This window comes from Hippocampus bargibanti, linkage group LG01, assembly GCF_051943395.1.
Source record: "Hippocampus bargibanti isolate YZ-2025 linkage group LG01, ASM5194339v1, whole genome shotgun sequence".
NCBI classification, from domain to species: domain Eukaryota; kingdom Metazoa; phylum Chordata; class Actinopteri; order Syngnathiformes; family Syngnathidae; genus Hippocampus; species Hippocampus bargibanti.
The window spans coordinates 2,652,764-2,673,159 of record NC_142734.1 but is presented as its reverse complement, the minus strand read 5'-3'; the positions used below and the strand labels follow the sequence as shown (position 1 = coordinate 2,673,159).

At 41.2% G+C, this 20,396-nt stretch overlaps 1 protein-coding gene across 12 annotated transcripts in view; it reads left to right on the top strand.

Moving 5' to 3' along the window:
• Positions 1-697: 697 nt before the first annotated feature.
• The window catches only part of LOC148902738 (rap1 GTPase-activating protein 1-like), a 51,367-nt gene continuing 31,668 nt past the window's right edge, over positions 698-20,396 (top strand). For 2 of the 12 annotated variants that reach the window (XM_088989956.1, XM_088990001.1), the window contains exons 1-3: positions 10,617-10,803; positions 11,015-11,050; positions 15,786-15,882. In XM_088989956.1, coding sequence (XP_088846082.1) covers positions 10,733-10,803; positions 11,015-11,050; positions 15,786-15,882 — 204 coding nt within the window. In that variant the 5' untranslated portion in view covers positions 10,617-10,732. Of the gene's footprint in view, positions 994-5,040; positions 5,157-10,616; positions 10,804-11,014; positions 11,051-13,897; positions 14,040-14,188; positions 14,375-15,785; positions 15,883-20,396 lie in introns of those variants that run through there. The other 10 variants (XM_088989973.1, XM_088989947.1, XM_088990046.1 and 7 more) reach the window with 7 other exon arrangements.

The window sequence follows — 20,396 nt, the reverse complement described above, 5'->3', positions numbered from 1 at the left end:
ATCATCATATGAAAACGATCAGGCAAGAAATAGGGCCTCACATACTTTAGTAGTAATTGTTTTTAATGCAAAAAGCAGTGACATAAAATATATTTTTTATACTGCTTTATCGTCACAAGTGTCGTGGGTGTGTTGGAGTACTTATAATTAACTCATTCACTGCCAGATGTGAAAAAAATATGTCAATTCCAGTGCCAGGGTTGTTGTCATTTTCACTCAAATTTCACCACCAAGAGTAGTTTATTCAATACATTGTCAAAATGATAATTTTTCAGTACATGTGCACCTAGAAGTTAGCAACTATACATTTGATGACAGTGAGGTTAAAATCTTAGCGAAAGAAAATAGTTGGTTTGAAAGGGGAGTAAAAGAAGCTATTTTCATCAAAACCCTTCACTAAATCGCCATGGTGGGGTGAGGTTCAATTTGGATTGTTCCTACAACAGACTTCTTAGGTAATGTAGGCTAAGTTATGCTGATGAGGTGATACCAAGGCAAATGGGGCAATCAGGCCATTCGTCAATCAGGACAATAGAAGTAATCAGTGGAGCCGCAGGGATTAGTCCTCTGCTCCCCCGAACCTGAGAGCAGGGAGCAATCATAGCAGAATTCGGCATGGTCAGTAGGGATATATATATATATATAGGCCCGAAACTACCAGTAAGACTTTAGTTTGCTGACGAAGCTTCTCGGATAAGAAGCGAAACGTCCAACACCGTCAAAGAAGTACAGATGACGGCTGAAGAAACCTTCTCATCGATGGACCACTCCAGTACGACTGAGAGTTTACACAGATGAACCCAATCAGGTGATCCCGGTTTTACTTGTGAGTTATGCATGTGGGATTGAAGTGTAAGTCACGGCACTTTTTTGTTCATGTATTTCATTGGCCGCATGGTTGCTAAGCAACGCAGCATCCGTCACCTCTCTACCCTGAACAACAAACTCATTCACTTCACCAGCCGCCTGCAAGGAGACAGCAGGGAGAAAAAGGTAACGTTCTCCGCATGTGTTCTACGCCATGTGTACGCCAACTGCTCGCTTTTGTTTTTTTTGCTAACAAAGCTTATGAACGCTGGTGAAAATTAGCGTGCAGAGTGCAGGGATATCGCGGTAGTTTCAGAAAGCAATTTTTTTGTTACAAGACGAGCGTTATTAATAATGAATGCAAATCTCTCCGCGTGAAGTAACTCGTTAGGTGTGTGTGACCTGTTTCTGCCACTAATCTGCTTGGTGCTTGTTTTATGTCGTTCATTCAAATAACAATGCAGGAATCATACGCGTGAATACGTGCAGAGGGTCGAGTTGTCCATGTTAGCACAGCAGTCCAACGTCCTTTTCCCCACCACCTCCTTTTTTTTGGCTGTCATACTGGACTCTTTTTTTCCAATTGTTTTCCATTCTTTCTCTCACCGCCAACAGTGATGCACTCTCGGTTCTTTTTTTTTTTTTGGTGTACAAAACAATGTGAAGATTTGACCCCGTAAAAGTAATGTTGTCTCAGGGGTCACCATCTTGAAAATGGCTTGAACAGTAAAACTGCAACCAAATCCATTAACAAAACCGCTATTAAAATCAAAACAATATATTTGCTTATGAAACTTACAGTGTGCTAGATCTGGCCAGTATGCACTTATCACTCGCGATTTTTGATGCTATGATTGGCTAGTCACATACAGTCATAGTTTGCGAAAACTCTGACGTTGGTTAACCAACGCTTTTAACCCTTTTTGAGTTGCCAACTTGAAATCTGATTGGTTAGAGCAACAGTTTGATCGACACATTTGAATCGACAGGGCCTGCAGAAGTGATTGTGAAGGCGTCCAGGTATATTTATGACCCTGGTAACAAATGATGGCTGAAATGTGATTGGTTGAATGCTTCAATACGAAAACACACATCTGGAAGCAGCGCAAAAGGGGAAAAGAAGCTTAAAGACAATTTGGAATTATTTAGGAAGAATTCATGGACAAAATATAATTCACATCAGTCCGTGATTCAGATAATTTTAGGCCAGCAGAGAAGGCTTTACAGGGCTTGACTGTCCGCCACCATTCGTTTGTGTTTTCCTGCGATTGGCTTGACAATCACTTCAGAGTGTACCCCGTCGACTGCCCAAAGACGACTGGGATAGGCTCCAGCACTCCCCTCAAGACTTGTAAGGATAAGCGGATTGGAAAATAGAGGTATTAATGGACTAATTATTCATGGATTAATGGATTAATTACATTCTAAAATTAAATTTTTTTGTCAAAGTGTCAAATCTGACTCGACAGTGTAGACAAACTTTGTATCACTTGTACCAAAGAACCTTTTACTCCTCCATATGTGTGTACAGTGATACCATTGGCTTACGAACTTAATCGGTTCCCAGACAGAGTGTGTAAGGCGAAAAGTGTGTATCCCCAAAAAATAATTTCCCATAGGAAACCATTAAAATGAGAATAATCCGTTCCCAGGTCCGCATAAAAAATCATTTTCAACTAAATAAGCCTTAAAACTACACAAAATATACCTTATTCTATGTATAATAAATGTGCTACAGTAATATAATTAAATAAATAAACTGTACTGTATAATAAAGTCGTTTTATTTACCTTTATGATGGTCGTTGATGGCTTGATGGAATGGAGTGGCCGTTTTCATCAGCATTAAACACTTGATGAGGAACGTAGCCTTCTTCTTTCACCATTTTGAGGAATGATCCCTTGTAAGTGCTTTCTCTGCGCTAATTTTACCTAGTTCCTCATCAATTGTGTTCTGTTTAGCTGGGTAGATAGCGTTTTGCGCCATTTATATATCCCTAATGTCCAACCATGGCGGCACCGGACACAGCTGTGGTGTGTCCGTTATTTTTGGTGTGTTTTTGTTTGCTTGTTGCAGTGGTAAGATCCCAGGGTGGAATGTAGATAGATTCCCTCTTCTATCCGCTGAACTGTTCTTCATAATTTCCTACCCTGTTGAATTATTCATATTTTTGTGTTTACATCAGGCGGGACTGCTGCAAACAGATTATTAGATCTGAAGTGTATCTTCCCTTTGATGTTTTTTGAATGAGTCACCCCTGCTTGGAAATGTATTTTTTTTCTCACTTTCACCCATTGAGTTGTGTCCTTTCCGGTTATGGCACGTATGTATTTGTTTGATGTGGTACTTATCAATGTGAGGTGGTTTGTATGTCCTTTATTGACGCTTGGTAAACACGGTGTAAGACCTGTTTAGTTGGTGAATGGTGTCAAACATTACACAGCTATTTGAAAGACAACCGACGTCTCCGGACAAATCGTGTCCATAATTTGTAAAATCACTTCAAATGATTTCTACTGAGCGTATTTTATAAATATTCTACGGCTTATAGCTATATTTTACACTTTAAGACTCACGCTGAATATTCAGGAAGTCTTGTTTTCGAATTGGTGACGATTCCTGATGTGACGTCACTAAAGTACCGCCCCTGACCGAGAAAGCAACACACAATGCATTTTGGGTACTTTGTTTGGTCTGAAAACTTCATGTTGATGGCGAAATTAGAAGGGAAATACATAAATAACGCGACGGTGAATTGTTGTGTGTTGCACCAAGACTACTATTTGATACTAGTTGACACACATTTTCAGCAGACAAATCAGCCCATTTCCAATCTTCCATCTTGTGCATTTTCTGGGACGCTACATTGGACTATTGATGGCTCAATTGATACGTAAGGACTTCTTTAATCGATTGCAAACATGTATGCTTTCCTCTTCAGAACTATTTGAATCATATTCATAGCTGGATGAGTAACAAGAAAGCATCTTCTCCCAATCTGAAGCCATTGTTTTGATCCTCGAGCAAGTCAAGACGCCTTGGAGTGACGTCACGAACAAGGGGGCGGGACCTTCTGAAACTGGCCATTTCCGGTTTCATTTTGAAGTCGTTTTTGGACACTTTAAGTCATTTTTATTGGTGTTTTTCATTTGACTAAAAATATCAGCCTGCGTTGTTTTGGGTATTTTCTATGCTATAAAACGTTTTTCTGGTGTCAGTTAGGATACAAAAACATGGTGTCGGTTGTCCTTTAACCCCCACGTATTCACCCCCGTTGAGATGCTTTCAAATCATGCTTACATTTCATGCAAAGAACGGTTCATTCATCCCATTGGTGCTGAATGCACTATTCGGCTCTCCTTTAGATGTCCAAAAGGGGGCGCCATCAACCTGCATTTATCGATGTGCCTGTCGCGAATCCTTCACAGGAATTTCTGTCTGTCTGTCTGTCTGCATGTTGACACACTGGTGATCTTTTTCTTGATGAAAGTTGTTAAAAAACCATGCTCGTTCCTAGAACCGTACATTACAGCCAGGTGTATTACAGGGCACATTATCTGTACCCCTGATTCTTCATTATGAAGGAACTTAATATTTACAGGAGAGAGTCATTGGAAACATGCCTTGTGACTTTTTATCTGCTAATCTGATACCAGATGATAATCAATTGTGAAATACCATCACTTTAGCGTTGTTGTAACCCATGAAGCAATGGAAATTTGAATAGATAGGTGTGTGTGCGTGTGTAAGTGCGAGTACGTGTTATACTGCCCCCACGTGGCCAGAAGACAGAAGCAGCCTAATATGGATTGGATTAGCCTTTATTAGTCTCGTGGTGGAGAAATTTACATTTCACAGTAGCGAAGTGATGAAAGGAAAGGAAGAAGTAGAAAAAGAAAATACAGAACCTGCTGTAGTGTCCTTAAGAGTTTTTAAAGGCGCTTATAAATTAAATGTATTATTATTATTATTATTATTATTATTATTATTATTATTATTATTATTATTATTATTACAGTAAAGTCTCGTTATATCGATATTCAAGAGAGTCCGGAAAATATCGATATAACCGGGACTTTACTGTATTTATCATCAGCACCTCCATCCCCATTCCTTGCCCCTCATCCTCTGTCTTCCTTCCCTGTTTGTGAAGGAGGCGTGTAAGCAAAGAAGAATCTGTTGGGGAGGGAGAGGGCAGTCAGCGGATTTAACACCCCCCCCCCCCACACACACACACACACACAAGCACCGTCAGAATCAAGTAACGAGTCCATTCGGGTCTCGGTGGACTCAGTCATAGGAGCTATGCCGCAAAGAAACAGGAGTTTCACGTTTGGAGCCTATGGGGGGTAAGAGTCTCGTTTTAGCACGCGATGATGTGTATGTGTGTTTGCTTTTTATTGCTCGGACTGACAGCGGGTTTGATGACTTTGCACATTCTCGTCTGTTTGCACTCGTATGCGTGTGCGTGTTTTGGATTGGCATCGTATTTATCACTGCAGTTTCATGACGATTCGAGCTTTTTTGATGAATTAATGGGTTGATTTAGAAACGTGCTTCACAAAGTTTCATTCAAAGTCAAAGTCGAAGTCGGCTTTATTGTCAAATATGCTAATGTGAATGACATACAGCACAGATGAAATTACTGTCCTCTCGGACCCAGCGTGCAAGGCACTTATAATAACGTTAACAAACGTAGTTTGCTGCAAATTCAAAGAAGCCAAGTATGTGTCACAAGCTTCGACACTTATTGCCACTTCACTTTTTTTATTGAAAGTGAACAGGTGCACTAATTTATCTGTGCCTATTTACTGCATTTGGGAATGTGTTTATATTCCGTTCCTGGTTGTATTTGAAGTCTTCTAATTAACACCCCCCATGACTCATTAGATGTATGTAGTCAGGAATTACGTACAATAACATTTAGTTTAAAATGTTTTTTTGTCTTTGTCATTATATGGTGAGTATAGTTTTGCTTTTTTTGTTTCTTAACTGACATCAGAAAAACGTTTTATAGCGTCTAAAATACCCAAAACACGCAGTATGATATTTTAATTCAAATGCAAAACACCAATAAAAATGACTTAGTGTCCAAAATCTGCAAAAAACTGAGCTGCGAATTGGCCATTTTCAGAAAGTCCCGCCCCCATTTCATGATGTCACGCCAAGACATATTGCATTGCTGGAGAATCAAAACTGGCTTCAGATTCGGAGAATATGCTTTCTTGTTACACATTCAGTTATGAATATGATTCAAATAGTTCTGAAGACGAAAGCATACATGTTTGCAATATATTAAAGAATTTATTCCATGCCATTTTGAGGCAACATTGGGGGGGAAATGGATCACCAGAAAAGAGGTACAAAATGGCGACCTCCTGTGGCCACCTCTGTTTCCACAGGCTGATAAATTCCTTATATGGAGCTTGGACGCCCTCTTCTGGCGGCTTTTGGGTGCATCACAAGGTTTTCAGACCAAACAACACAGCAAAATACATTGACGTGATGGAAGGACTGCTACAATGCGTCTTTTTTTTTCGGTCAGGGGCGTTCCTTTAGTGACGTCACATGCGGACTCGTCACCAACTCAAAAACAAGACTTCCTGAATATTCAGCGCCAGTCTTAAAACGTAAAATATAGCTATATGCGGTGGAATCTTATTAAAATACACCCAGTAGAAGTCATTTGAAGCCATTTTACAAGTTATGAACACAACTTGTCCGGAGACGTCGGTTGTCCTTTAAAAGTCTCAATCGGGAATGTTTTAAAAAGTCAGTTTGAATGCAATGCGAAATCCTGCCAGTCCGGTCACATGCCTGCACGATAAGAGCTTACAGTATATCCTCTGTTGCTCATCCCCTCACGCGCACTTGCTGATGAACCAACTAGACGGACGAGCGTTGTCCTCAGAAGAGCACAATGCTCGATCTGTGGCTGCGGGGAGGGGAACATCGTCAGGCCATATCAACATTGTGATGCTTGGCGTCATGACGACGCACAGGGAGAATTTTGTCTCATTCAGATGTAAAAAAAACAAAAAAAAACCACTTTATTGATTTATTTACCTTTTTTTTCCCGATGTATAAGGCGCAGCAGAGTATAAGGCGTTCGTGAGGCGAAAATTTCGTGAGCTTAAGTGTTCGTAAGCTGAGGTATCACTGTATATCCTTGTCGCCGTCTCAAAATAAACTGACTCGGCTCACGTTCAAAAGTCACAGAGTTCGTATGTACTGTATGAAAGAAAAGATTGTTGTTGCTTTGAGAGATTTGACACTGATTGTACTGGGAAGGGAAGGGTTAATGGGGAGCGGGTCTTTTTTTGTGTGTGTTTGTTTGCATGACAAAAGATGATTAGACTGCGAGGCAGGGCTACTTGAGGACAGGAGGCCATTCAAGTGCTTTTCCAAGGGCAGAGGCAAAACAAACAGGAGATGGAGGCCAAGCCGAGGGCTCTTAAGCGCCTACCCGGGCAGTCTACCTTGCATATTTATGCACTTTGATGCTTTTCGAGCCATCTGGCGGTGAACAAGACACTGTACCAGATTGAGATCTTTTTCATACTGCTAATAGGGTCGCGAGTTTGATTATACAGTCATTGTTTGTGTTTGATGCCGGCGTAACACAAGACGAAATGGAATGGATGGATGTATGGATTTGCCTTTATTAGTCTCGCAGTGGAGAAATTTACATTTCACGCTTTTTCATGCTTTGCTTTCCGTAGAGCAATGGAGGCCATCACATCTCCGAAAGATAAGAACTGTTATCTCCACGTATTTCCTTACAATCTCATGTTACACAGTATCATTTCCCCCCCCCTAAACTGCTAATATGTACAGTGATAACTCAATTTACGAACCCCTTGGTTTACGAAGTTTTCGGTTTACGAACGTTGAATTTATGAACATTTTACCTTGGCATACAAACTATTTTTTGGGATACACACGGAGCTGCCACAATGATTGATGTGTCGTTCGCGAATGAGCCCGTTCTCCGTCGTCGGTTAAAGCCACGTGATTGGTTCAAAATCGCAGCAGTGAGGGGAGGTGGTTTAAACATTAAAGAGACAGCCAGACGACAGAGAGAGAGTGACAAAATGGATAGAAAACAGTGAAATTTGGACTTGTTTCAACTTTGATAGTTCAAAGGCAGAGTGGAGACTGCAAGGTTAAAATATCCCATCAATCAAGCTCCACAAACAACCCGCACAAGCCATCTGTACACGTGTTGCAAAAAGCTATCAACCCAGCTCAACAGAACACAATTGATGAGGAACAAGGTAAAATGATCGTGGAGAAAGCACCTACAAGGGATCATTCCACAAGATGGTGAAAGAAGGAGACTATGTTCCTCATCAAGTGTTTAATGCTGATGAAACCGGCCACTCCATTCCATCAAGCCATCAACGACCATCACAAAGGTAAATAAAACGACTTTATTATACTGTATAGTTTATTTCTTTAATTATAATTAATACCGTAGCACATTTATTATACATAAAATAAGGTATGTTTTGTTTAGTTTTAAGGCTTAGAAAATTACAAAGTAGAAAATTATATTTTACGGTGACCTGGGAACGGATTATTCTCATTTTAATGGTTTCCTATGGGAAATTAATTTTTGGGATACACACTTTTCGCCTTACACACTCTGTCTGGGAACCAATTAAGTTCGTAAGCCAAGGTATCACTGTACTTGTGTTTTTGTCTTTTTATTTTTTTATTTTTTACAATGTCAACATTTTCTGATGTATGTCAATGTGAATGCACCATATCAATGTTAACCATCACATCTGTTACCTGGCGCCTGAATGGCTGCATAATGAGTTTGTTCGTTGTGATTCAGCTGATAGATAGCATGGGTGCGTGCGTGTGTGCCGATTCGCATACTGTACTTGAACTTGTAGTGGAGCTAAATGCGATCACTGAGTTATTTGACACACATGTTTTTCAAAAGGCTCATTCAGTCTCTTGTACAGTTCAGGTTTGTTTTCCTTCTGTGTGCTGAAAGTATCGACTGTATGTCCGATACTCAGTCACAAATAGTAAAGTAGTTCATATTGCGAAAGTTGTTTTCATTTGAACATGTCACACGCAGTCAAAACATTCTGGGATTTTGACTGTGGATCATTTAAAGGCCAACCGACGTCTCCGGACAAGTTGTGTCCATAATTTGTAAAATGGCTTCAACTGACTTCTACTGAGCGTATTTTACAAAGATTCCACCGCATATAGCTATATTTTACGTTTTAAGACTCGCGCTGAATATTCCGGAAGTCTTGTTTTTGAATTGGTGACGAGTCCATACGTTACGTCACTGAAGGGACGCCCGAAACCGAAAAGGCTACATTGTAGCAGTCCTTCCATCACGTCAATGCATTTGGCTGTACTTGGCTGGTCTGAAAACTTTGTGAAGCACCGAAAAAGAGGCAGAAGAGGGCGACAAAGCTCCATGTAAAGAATTAATCAGCCTGTGGAGACGGGCTGATTAATTCCTTACAGGAGCTTTGTCGCCATTTTCTGCCTGTTTTTGTGCTACATTTCCTGCCCCCAGATACCTCAAAATGGCATGGAATAAATTCTTTAATCGATTGCAAACATGTATGCTTTCCTCTTCAGAACTATCGGAATCATAAGGCGCTTTCGATCCATGCGCACCAAATCCAGCAGACAAATAAACATCTTCTTCCCCCATGCCATCAACGCTATAAACAGTAACCCAAATACATATAACTGTATAGTGCCTCTTTGCAATTTTTTTTAGGATATACGTGTCTATGGAAACAAGCTCATTATTGATCATGAGGGCAGAGAGAGACCAAAAAGCAATATTTCCCCCCCCCCTTTGACACAAATGAACCAGTTCATCAAGTTGATCTACTTTTTTTTTCCAAGTGAAAAGGCGGCAACGCACACTGTTTGCGCTGTGCAAATATCACACATGAACCACATGCACGTTTGTTCTAACCTACATTTCTCCATCGTAGCATATCAAACACACTCTTCTTTGTGTACAACTGACAGGAAACAAAAAAAAACAAATAATGCAGGCAGTGTTAGAAGACGCACGCACACACACACACACACACACACACACACACACACACCTATCTACCTAGCTACCTTGCTACTTAGCTAGCTAGCTATCTAGCCATCTCGCGTATTTATCTATCTAGCGCATTTTTCAATCTACAGTATCTACCAGCTAGCTAGCTAGCTATCTCACGATCTAGCTATCTAGCGTATTTATGCAAATATCACACATGAACCACATGCACATTTGTTCTAACCTAGATTTCTCCATCGTAGCATATCAAACACACTCTTCTTTATGTACAACTGACAGGAAACAAAACAAAAACATAAATCATGCAGGCAGTGTGAGAAGACACACACACACACATACACCTATCTACCTAGCTACCTAGCTATCTAGCTATCTTGCATATTTATCTATCTAGCGCATTTCTCTATCTACCAGCTAGCTAGCTATCTTGCGATCTAGCTATCTAGCGCATTTCTCTATCTACCAGCTAGCTAGCTGTCTTGCGATCTAGCTATCTGGCGCATTTCTCTATCTACCAGCTAGCTAGCTATCTTGCGATCTAGCTATCTAGCGTATTTATCTATCTCACGTATCTATTTAGATAGTGTAACTATCTATAATACTACTACTAATAATAAGAATAATAAGAATAATGATAATACATTATTATTAATGGAGCTGTCAGAGAATTAGGGTGAGCTAGGGTACTTTAGCCACACTGTTGAATTGCTTGGCGTCTTTTCACTAAGTGAAAATTCCTATGAAATGGGCCCTTGCAGCACAGCAAGTCAAGTGTGTCCCGTTCATACGCACATCACCCTCTAACGTCTTGAGAGAAGGTACTCTTGGTGTCGGTGCAGCGAGCGAGTGATTTAAGGACACATGCCAGAGCATTGCGGACATAGTCAGCATGGATTAAAACCGACGCAAGCAGCAATCCTGTCATACTTCGGGTTAGTATTACAGCTTCAACAGATTTATTTCAGTGTAACCGGGCCTTCTGTATGCAGTGCATAGCACAGAGAGTTTTCTTTTGCGCTTATCGTAGGTAATGGAGGAAAATGTATGATTTTTGAAGCTATGTTGTCTTTTTTCCCTTCATGAGCTGCCAGTTATGCTTGTTTGTAATCGCTATTCATATACTGTATGTCTTTATATTTCCAGGGTGGACAAGACCTTCTCCAAGGCAAGGAGTACATGGTGAGTTTTTATGATTGTGTGTTTCTTGATGACATTGTTGTATTGCTCAAACATTTATTCAGCCAAGGTATACAATATACATGGAGTTTATTTTTGAAAATTCTCAAAGCACAATGCATTTTGGGTACTTTGTTTGGTGTGAAAACTTCGTGTTGATGGCGAAATTAGAAGGGAAAAGCATAAATAACGCAATGGTGAATCGTTGTGTGTTGCACCAAGACTACTACAGTAAAGTCTCGTTATATCGATATTCAAGGGAGTCCGAAAAAATATCGATATAACCGGGACTATCGATATATCCGACCCTGTTTGCATGTAATTTTCTCCGTGCGTGCATAGAAATAGTATCGATATAACCGGGACTATCGATATATCGATATAACGAGACTTTACTGTATTTGATACTAGTTGAAAGAAATTCCCAGCAGACAAATCAGCCCATTTCCAACGGAGCTTGGGCGCCATCTTGTGAATTTTCTGGGACGCTACATTGGAGATCCTAACTGCTCGAATTGATATGGTAGGACTTCTTAAATCGATTGCAAACATTTATGCTTTCCTCTTCGGAACAAAACAAGGGGGTGGGACCTTCTGAAACTCGCCATTTCCGGGGTTATTTTGTAGTTTTGGGACACTTTAACTCATTTTTATTGGTGTTTTGCGCTTGACTAAAAATATTAGCCAGCGTGTTTTGGGCATTTTAGATGCTATAAAACGTTTTTCTGATTTCAGTTAGGAAACAAAATGGTGTTATTGTCCTTTAAAGGATATTCAAAGATACCTGACAAAGTGGCATTCATTTTTCCAGGTCATGGCAGTGGTATTTAGACAACAGTTGAAAGTAGTGTCATTTCAGCTGTCCCCTGGTGATCAACGAGCCTTACTGTTACACCACAGGCAATTATCTTTCCCTTTGGACGCATGCTATGGGGCTTAGTGCTGATTCATTTGCGCAGTCTGAGAAAAGGTCAATTCCTGGGTGTCTATTTGTGTGCAGTTTGATTCCATCGGTGAGCGACAACAGGTGTTGTTATTTGAGCATGACACAATCTACTGGGAGACAATGCGGACATGACATGTGACCTTTGTGAGGATAAAGCCGTTTTCAAAATGGATGCCATGATGAACATGACATATTTGACATATTTTTTTTTGGACTGGTGTTTGAGGCACTGTCGATCAGAATCAATTCCATGTCTAAAGATGGATTTGTTTCATGCAGAGGAAGAGCTAATAGCTAGCCAGGTAGATAGCCAGCCAGATAGCTCATAGCTAGCCAGATAGCTAATAGTTAGGTAATAGCTAGCTAGATAGCTAATATATAGCCAGCTATACAGATATCAAATAGATAGCTAGGTAGCTGGCTGGCTATATAGCTAATATCTAGCCAGCTAGACAGATTGCAAATAGATAGCTAGGTAGCTAGCTAGCTAGATAGTCAGACAGCTAGCTAGCTAAATAGACACCTGCATGGCCCGATAATAACAATGATAATAATAATAATACATTTCATTTCTAAGTGCCTTTCAAAACTCTCAAGGTCACTTTACAGTCACAGGATCATTTTTTTCTGTGGGTGAGCAGCGGTAGCCACTTGCGCCAGCGTTCACTCAACCAGCAATAACTCAAATAGAAAGTTTGCTAGCTAATATATAACTAATAAATAGCTAGCTAGATAGCTAATAGATACCAAATATATTGCCAGCTAGATAGCCAGATAGCTAGCGTCAGAGGTTTATGCTCACGTAGCGATGAAATCGGTTTAAAAGACCGGTCCGACATCTGCGACATAAACAAATATTATCCAAAGCAGCGCCTTGGTTTCCCCCGTTTTAATCCAGAATACCGCAAACAGATTGCAGCTATTGTGGCTGTTGGACTTTGTCAAATGATATAATAGTGTTTACTTGGAAGCTTCGGCAAGTGAGCAGATTATTGTGTCGCGGCGCACATACAGTTATAATCCCCAGTTAGTGTTCACACATGACAAATAAAGCATTTTGCAAAGTCGTGTCGTGGTCTGAGCCGATTGGTCCCCAAACGATTTTTGTCTCATCTACCGGTGTCAGATATGTTCGATCGGACACTGAGGACAAAGACTCGAACCCAGAAAGATTGTCTGTGCTTTTCATGACAGACACCTGAATTCTGCAGCCCTCTGCCAAGCTATTTATTGAGACTATATGCAAATTTAAGTGATACATTAGTAAAACATAGTTTTCTTGATTAGAATACCACACTCCTGGGCCTTCTAAGCGCAAACAGCTGTAAGCAATAAAACATTGTCTCTTCCATGAACTGATACATTTGTAACGTGGCTAATGAGCTCTTCCTGTGAAGGAGTTTCAAGTCGTAAATTGCTTCGGTGACAAAGGAGTTTCCCAAGTCCTAAATTCTGTCCAAGGCCAGATCTCCTAGATGAAGATGACAGTTTAAGAGGCTGTGCCTGTTAAAATTAGATTGACCTCAGGCCATCTGCGCCTTTTGTTTGCTTGGCCAGCTAAACATGAAACTTTTAAATATGATAACTTCTTATTCTGTCTAATCTCTCTCAACCGATCAGTTTTGTCACCTGTGCTTCAGATCAATGAAAATCCCGCTGGCTATCTTCACTGCAAGCACAAGAGTTCGATCGACACTTGAAAGCACAGTCGTGAAGAGTCTTTTTCACATGAATCCATTAGAGCAGACAGAGGGAGGGAAGCGACAAGGGAAGATCGCATATGTGCATGTGAGAGACCGAGTGGGAGGAAGCAGAGAAACAGAGAAACAGAGAGGGAGGGCGTGAAGGAGAAGATTCCCTCCACTCAGTCCACTCAGAATTAAGCATGCGGTTGTCGTAAATGAGCCGAAGGTGCGGATGAAACGCCGCCGTGACGCCTAATGGAAGGAACGAGAAGTGCCAGAGCTTAACTGCAGCGAGCGAAACAAAGGCTGTGAGTCATCTGCTCACTCCGCTACGCTTCCCAGGGAGCTTTCCATGCCGCCAGTAAGTTTGGCTGCTCCAGTTCACTCTCACACGCGAAGCCACATGCGCGGCGGATGACGTCAACGCATCCAGACGCCATGCCGGGACTTCCTAGCGCGGCCGCTTACTAGCTGGGATGTGTTATGTAATTTGTTGTGTTGTTTGGATGAAGCTGCGGCTTATAGCCGCCGAGCTGCGGGAGGTTGGATAGGACTGTCTGTACGTGCTAACTGTACAGGTGTGCGTGGAGTGCGGAGTGGGTTCTGTGTACTGCCCAACAGTGGGTATTTCATCCCTTACTCTTGATGTGATGGCTGTTTTTACCGACTGACTGACGGAAGCAGACGCAGTGTCCTGTAAGTATCCTCTGTGGTCAAAATGTGTTGGTTGTTCATGGCGAGATGTGCGCAGGTGTTACATTGCGTTTGTGCAAATCTTCTGTACCGATCACTGAGTGCTTCTTTGATTGCATATAGTGGTGCAGGTTTATGCAATATTTTCATGTAGATGCTGCGGAATGGATCCATGCAATTCCCATTCATTTAAAGGACAACCGACATCATTTTTTGTTTCCTAATTTAAATCAGAAAAAAGTTTTTATAGCATCTAAAATACCCAAAACACACAGGATGATATTTTTAGTCAAATGCAAAACACCAATAAAAATGAGTTAAAGTGTCCCAAAACTACTTCAAAATAACCTCGGAGATGCCGAGTTTCAGAAGGTCCCGCCCCCTTGTTCGTGACGTCACGCCAGGACGTCTTGCCTTGCTCTAGAATCAAAACAATGGCTTCAGATTGGGAGAAGATGCTTTCTTGTTACTCATCTAGTTATGAATATGATTCAAATAGTTCTGAAGAGGAAAGCATAAATGTTTGCAATCGATTAAAGAAGTCCTTCCCGTATCATTTTCAGGGGTCTGGACTCCAATGTAACGTCCCAGATAATGCACAAAATGGCGCCCAAGCTCCGTTGCAAATGGGCTGATTTGTCTGCTGGGAATTTGTGTCAACTAGTATCAAATAGTAGTCTTTTTCTTGTTACTCATCCAGTCATGAATATGATTCAAATAGTTCCGAAGAGGAAAGCATAAATGTTTGCAATCGATTAAAGAAGTCCTTCCATATCATTTTGAGGCGTCTGGACTCCAATGTAGCGTCCCAGAAAACATGTCAACTGGTATCAAATAGTAGTCTTTTTCCTTGTTACTCATCCAGTTATGAATATGATTCAAATAGTTCCGAAGAGGAAAGCATAAATGTTTGCAATCGATTAAAGAAGTCCTTCCATATCATTTTGAGGCGTCTGGACTCCAATGTAGCGTCCCAGAAAACGTGTCAACTAGTATCAAATAGTAGTCTTGGTGCAAGACACAACGATTCACCATCGCGTTATTTATGTGTTTTTCTTCTAATTTCGCCATCAACACAAAGTTTTCAGACCAAACAAAGTACCCAAAATGCATTGCGTTTCACTTTCTCAGTCAGGGGCATTTCTGACGTGATGTCGTATATGATGTGTGTATAATATTAGCAATCCATCTATATCCAGTGTCGATTGCATTTGTTGTCGTGCCACATTGGCTTTTGCTATTTTAAGATATTAACTGAACTGTTGCTAGGACCGAACCAAAACAATCACCTCATCAAACAGGTGCTTGTTGCTGACTGCCATCTGTTGCTCAACCGGAGCACCTTCGTCTTCGCTGAGCCGATAACGATCTACTCTTCTGACGGTTGTTCCCTTGCATCTGATTCCCGTTGCAGGAAACATGATGGGAGTGAGCCCAGAATTTGTGGCGCACTAGAGCCTCAGCTGTTCCAGCCAAAGCTTGCGCACAGTGCCGTGACAACAACCCAGAAGGTAGGCGGCCATTCTAAGCTAATACAACGCTGATATTATTAGTCAAATGCAAAACATCAATAAAAATGAGTGAAAGTGTCCCAAAACTAAAAATGCTGCCACCGCATCCTTCATATCATATCCATTTCCTCATCGTTGAGCTGCGAGACAGTACGTCTTATCATGAATAACCAGTGACTGGCGTGGTAAAACTGGCAGGGATATTTTGGGAACGCACAGAGTGAAAGAGCTGCTGAGCTCTGTGGTGATTAAAAGAGGATACGATCTCGTTCGCCTTGGATTGATTTCAGAAGGTCCCTCCAATTTTGGAAAGGGGCTTTTGTGACTGACTTGATATGAGAGAGAGAGAGAGACAGAGAATGAGAGAGAGAATGAGAGAGAGAGAGAGAGAGAGAGAGAGAGAGAGAGAGAGAGAGAGAGAGAGAGAGAGAATGAAAGAAAGAGAAGTAAAGCGAGAGAGAGAGAGAGAGAGAGAGAGAGAGAGAGAGAGAGAGAGAGAGAGAGAAAGAAGTAAAGAGAGAGAGAGAGACAGAGAGAGAGAGAGAGAAGAAAAGAGAGAGAGAGAGAGAGAGAGAGAGAGAGAGAGAGAGAGAGAGAGAGAGAGAGAGAGAGAGAGAGAGAGAAGTAAAGAGAGAGAGAATGAGAGAGAGAGAGAGTAAAGAGAGAGAGAGAGAGAGAAGTAAAGAGAGAGAGAGAGAGAGAGAGAGAGAGAGAGAGAGAGAATGAGAGAGAGAAGTAAAGCGAGAGAGAGAGAGAGAGAGAGAGAGAGAGAGAAGTAAAGAAAGAGAGAGAGAAGTAAAGAGAGAGAAAGAGAAATAAAGAAAGAGAGATAGAGATATAAAGAAAGAAAGAGAGACAAGTAAAGAAAGAGAGAGAGAAATAAAGAAAGAGAAAGAGAAGTAAAGAGAGGGATAAATAAAGAAAGAAAGAAAGAGAGAGAGAGAAATAAAGAGAGAGAGAAGTAAAGAGAGATAGAGAAGTCGAGAGAGAGAGAAATAAAGAAAGAGAGAGAGAGAGAGGAGAGAGAGAAGGTTAGAGAGAAGGATAGAAAGAGAGAGAAATAAAGAAAGACAGAGAGAGAGAGAGAGAGAGAGAGAGAGAGAGAGAGAGAGAGAGAGAGAGAGAGAGAGAGAGAGAAATAAAGAAAGAGAGAGAGAGAGAGGAGAGAGAGAAGGTTAGAGAGAAGGATAGAAAGAGAGAGAAATAAAGAAAGACAGGGAGAGAGCGAGAGCGAGAGAGAGAGAGAGAGAGAGAGAGAGAGAGAGAGAGGGAAATAAATACAGTAAAGTCTCGTTATATCGATAGTACTGCTTATTACGATACTATTTCTATGAACGCCATGAGAAAATTTACATGCCGCAGGATCGGATATATCGATAGTCCTGTTATATTGATATTTTTTCCAACTCCCGAGAATATCGACAGAACGAGACTTTACTGTAATATCGAAAATTAGAAAGTAGAAAATTATGTTTTATGGAGACCTGGGAACAGATTATTCTCCTTTTAATGGTTTCCTATGGGAAATTAATTTTTGGGATACACACTTTTCACCTTACACACTCTGTCTGGGAACCAATTAAATTCCTAAGCCAAAATATCACTGTATGATGATTCAATTTCCTGTATAGTTCTTGTAGGTGGCAGCGGTATGGCATAAGGTTGATTAGTTGGAAGCGTTTGTCCATCAAATCGAGAGGCACTTGTGTATAAACACACACACACGTACATGGATAAAATGACTCCATGACTGAATACCGATGCATAAAGTGAGCATGTACTTATTTAATGAGGATGCGGAAAGACATTGTGATAATGTGTGCATTGATTGCAACCACTTTATAATCAGAGCCTACGGCAAACCGGGTCAATCTGCAATTAACCCCTGTGGGTCTTAAAGTTGCTGCTTTAATTTGAGCGATAATATTCCACCGAGGTTCTCGTTATGCACGCTTCCTTGTGATAAACGTATTAAAAGCAATGTATGCGGAGTGTCAAGACAAGATGGTTGCCAGCGGCTCGATGCAGATCAAAACGGGTATAAAAGATGCAATTAGTGTGATGACAAAGAGGATCCTTGCTTGCTGCAGTTCCGCTTGAAACGAGTGATTGAAATTCTGGCTTGTAGAATCATTTGTACAACCAGCTTTCGATGGCTTCTTACATTCAACTCATTCACTGCAGGACAAGTACAAAAAAATGAGTCCGTTCCAGTGCCAGGGTTTTTGTCATTGTCAGTTGGATTCTAGGACCCGCAAAATATTGACTTTTAAAGGACAACCGACGCCTGCGGACAAGTTGCGTCCATAATTTGTAAAATCACTTCAAATGACTTCTAATGAGCGTAGTTTACAAAGATTACGTTTGTAAACCAATGTATCACTGTAGATGTTTATCTCTGTGTGAGCTGCGATTGGCTGGCAACCGGTTCAGGGTGTCCCCCGCTTCTTATTGCCGGCAGATTTCTGGGATATACCTCTGCGTCCCCCAGGGTTCTTCTGTTATTCTCAGCAAATTGGAAATTGAATGAATAAATGTCACCTTTTTGTTTCCTAACTGACATCAGAAAAAGATCTTATAGCATCTAAAATACCCAAAACACGCAGTATGATATTTTTAGTCAAATGCGAAACACCAATAAAAATGACTTAAAGTGTCCCAAAACTAAGTAAAGAAGTACTTCAATTTGAAACCGGAAGTGACCAGTTTCAGAAGGTCCTGCCCACATGTTCGTGGTGTCACCCAAAGACGTCTTGCCTTGCTGGAGAATCAAAACAAAGGCTTCAGATTCGGAGAAGATGCTTTCTTGTTACTCATCCAGTTATGAATATGATTCAGATAGTTCTGAAGAAGAAAGCATACATGTTTGCAATCGATTAAAGAATTTATTCCCTGTCATTTTGAGGCATCAGGGGTGGGAAATGTCGCACCCAAAAAAGGCAGAACATGGCGACAAAGCCGTGTAAGGAATTAATCAGCCCGTTTCCATAGGCTGATTAATTCCTTACATGGAGCTTTGTCGCCCTCTTCTGCCTCTTTGTGGTCCTACACGACGTTTTCAGACCAAAGTACAGCAAAATGCATTGACGTGATGGAAGGACTGCTACAATATGACCTTTTTTTCCGGTCAGGGGCGTTCCTTCAGTGACGTCACGTACGGACTCGTCACCAACTCAAAAACAAGACTTGCTGAATATTCTTTAAAATGTAAAATATAGCTATATGCGGTGGAATAATACGCTCAGTAGAAGTCATTTGAAGCCATTTTACAATTTATGGACACAACTTGTCCAGAGACGTCGGTTGTCCTTTAAGTGTCAGCGGTGGTACAGTATTTACTCTACTGATTAGATAGCGATTCCAATGTTTAAACAGGAACTGATGGCTTCGACTTAGCATGTGAACGTTAGCAAGTTCAACAGTTTTCCGAGGAGATAAGCTCCACCTCTGTAATCAATGCAGGTGGGAGTGCTATCTTAAGTTCAGTGTCGCGGGATGGCTCACCGTGCCAAAAGCAATTTGGATGAGACACCACTGACATCGGCGTATATAGCCTGAGCTCCACTTCTAACCTCTTTGAGTGTGGATTTACACAACTGTCTGATGTGAAAGGGGATTGCGGATGCATTAAGCCAGGATCGGTCGTGGCCTTCTAGAAAGATCAATGACACGGCAGCATCTTTAAAGTATAAGCTTTTTTGAAGAAGTATGGCTGAGAATCCCACGATGTATTCTGCAACGGTGACTCGGGCTCACTGGAACAAACCCAGACATGTACCGGTAAGTCTTTTTATCTACAAGCCTAACCACACACATGGCGCTGGTTGGAGTTTGGCAACAGAGTGGATGCTGATCTGATTTCAAGCTGAAGATGCGTTAGGGTTGAAATTGGGTGTTTTATTTTATTTTGGTTTTAAAGGACAACCGACACCATTTTTTTTCCCAAACTGACATCAGAAAAACGTTTCATAGCATCAAAAATACCCAAAAACACACAGGCTGATATTTTTAGTCAAATGCAAAACACAAGTTAGAGTGTCCCAAAATTACTTCAAAATGACCTCGGAAGGTCCCGCCCCCTTGTTCGTGACGTCACGTCAGGACGTCTTGCCTTGCTCCAGAATCAAAACAATGGCTTCAGATTCGTAGAAGATTCTTGTTACTCATCCAGTTACGAATATGATTCAAATAGTTCAAGTCATTTGAAGTGATTTTACAAATTATGGACACAACTTGTCCGCCGGCGTCGGTTGTCCTTTCAGGCAAATGAGCAGCGTACTCACGCTTCGGTACACAGATGAGGTGTATCCGGTGTAACTTTAATCTCTGGTGAACATTGTTCAAGTCAGCTTATATTTACCTTCGGGGTTTGTGGCAGACTATTGTTTGCACATGGCGGAGGACTGAAGGTGTACTCACATTGAAAGCGAGCACACAATCGCTCTGTACACAAATGCTTTGACTGGCTGAGTTGATCTGCCTTTACTCCACACTGACCCGGCGCGGTGCTGTCA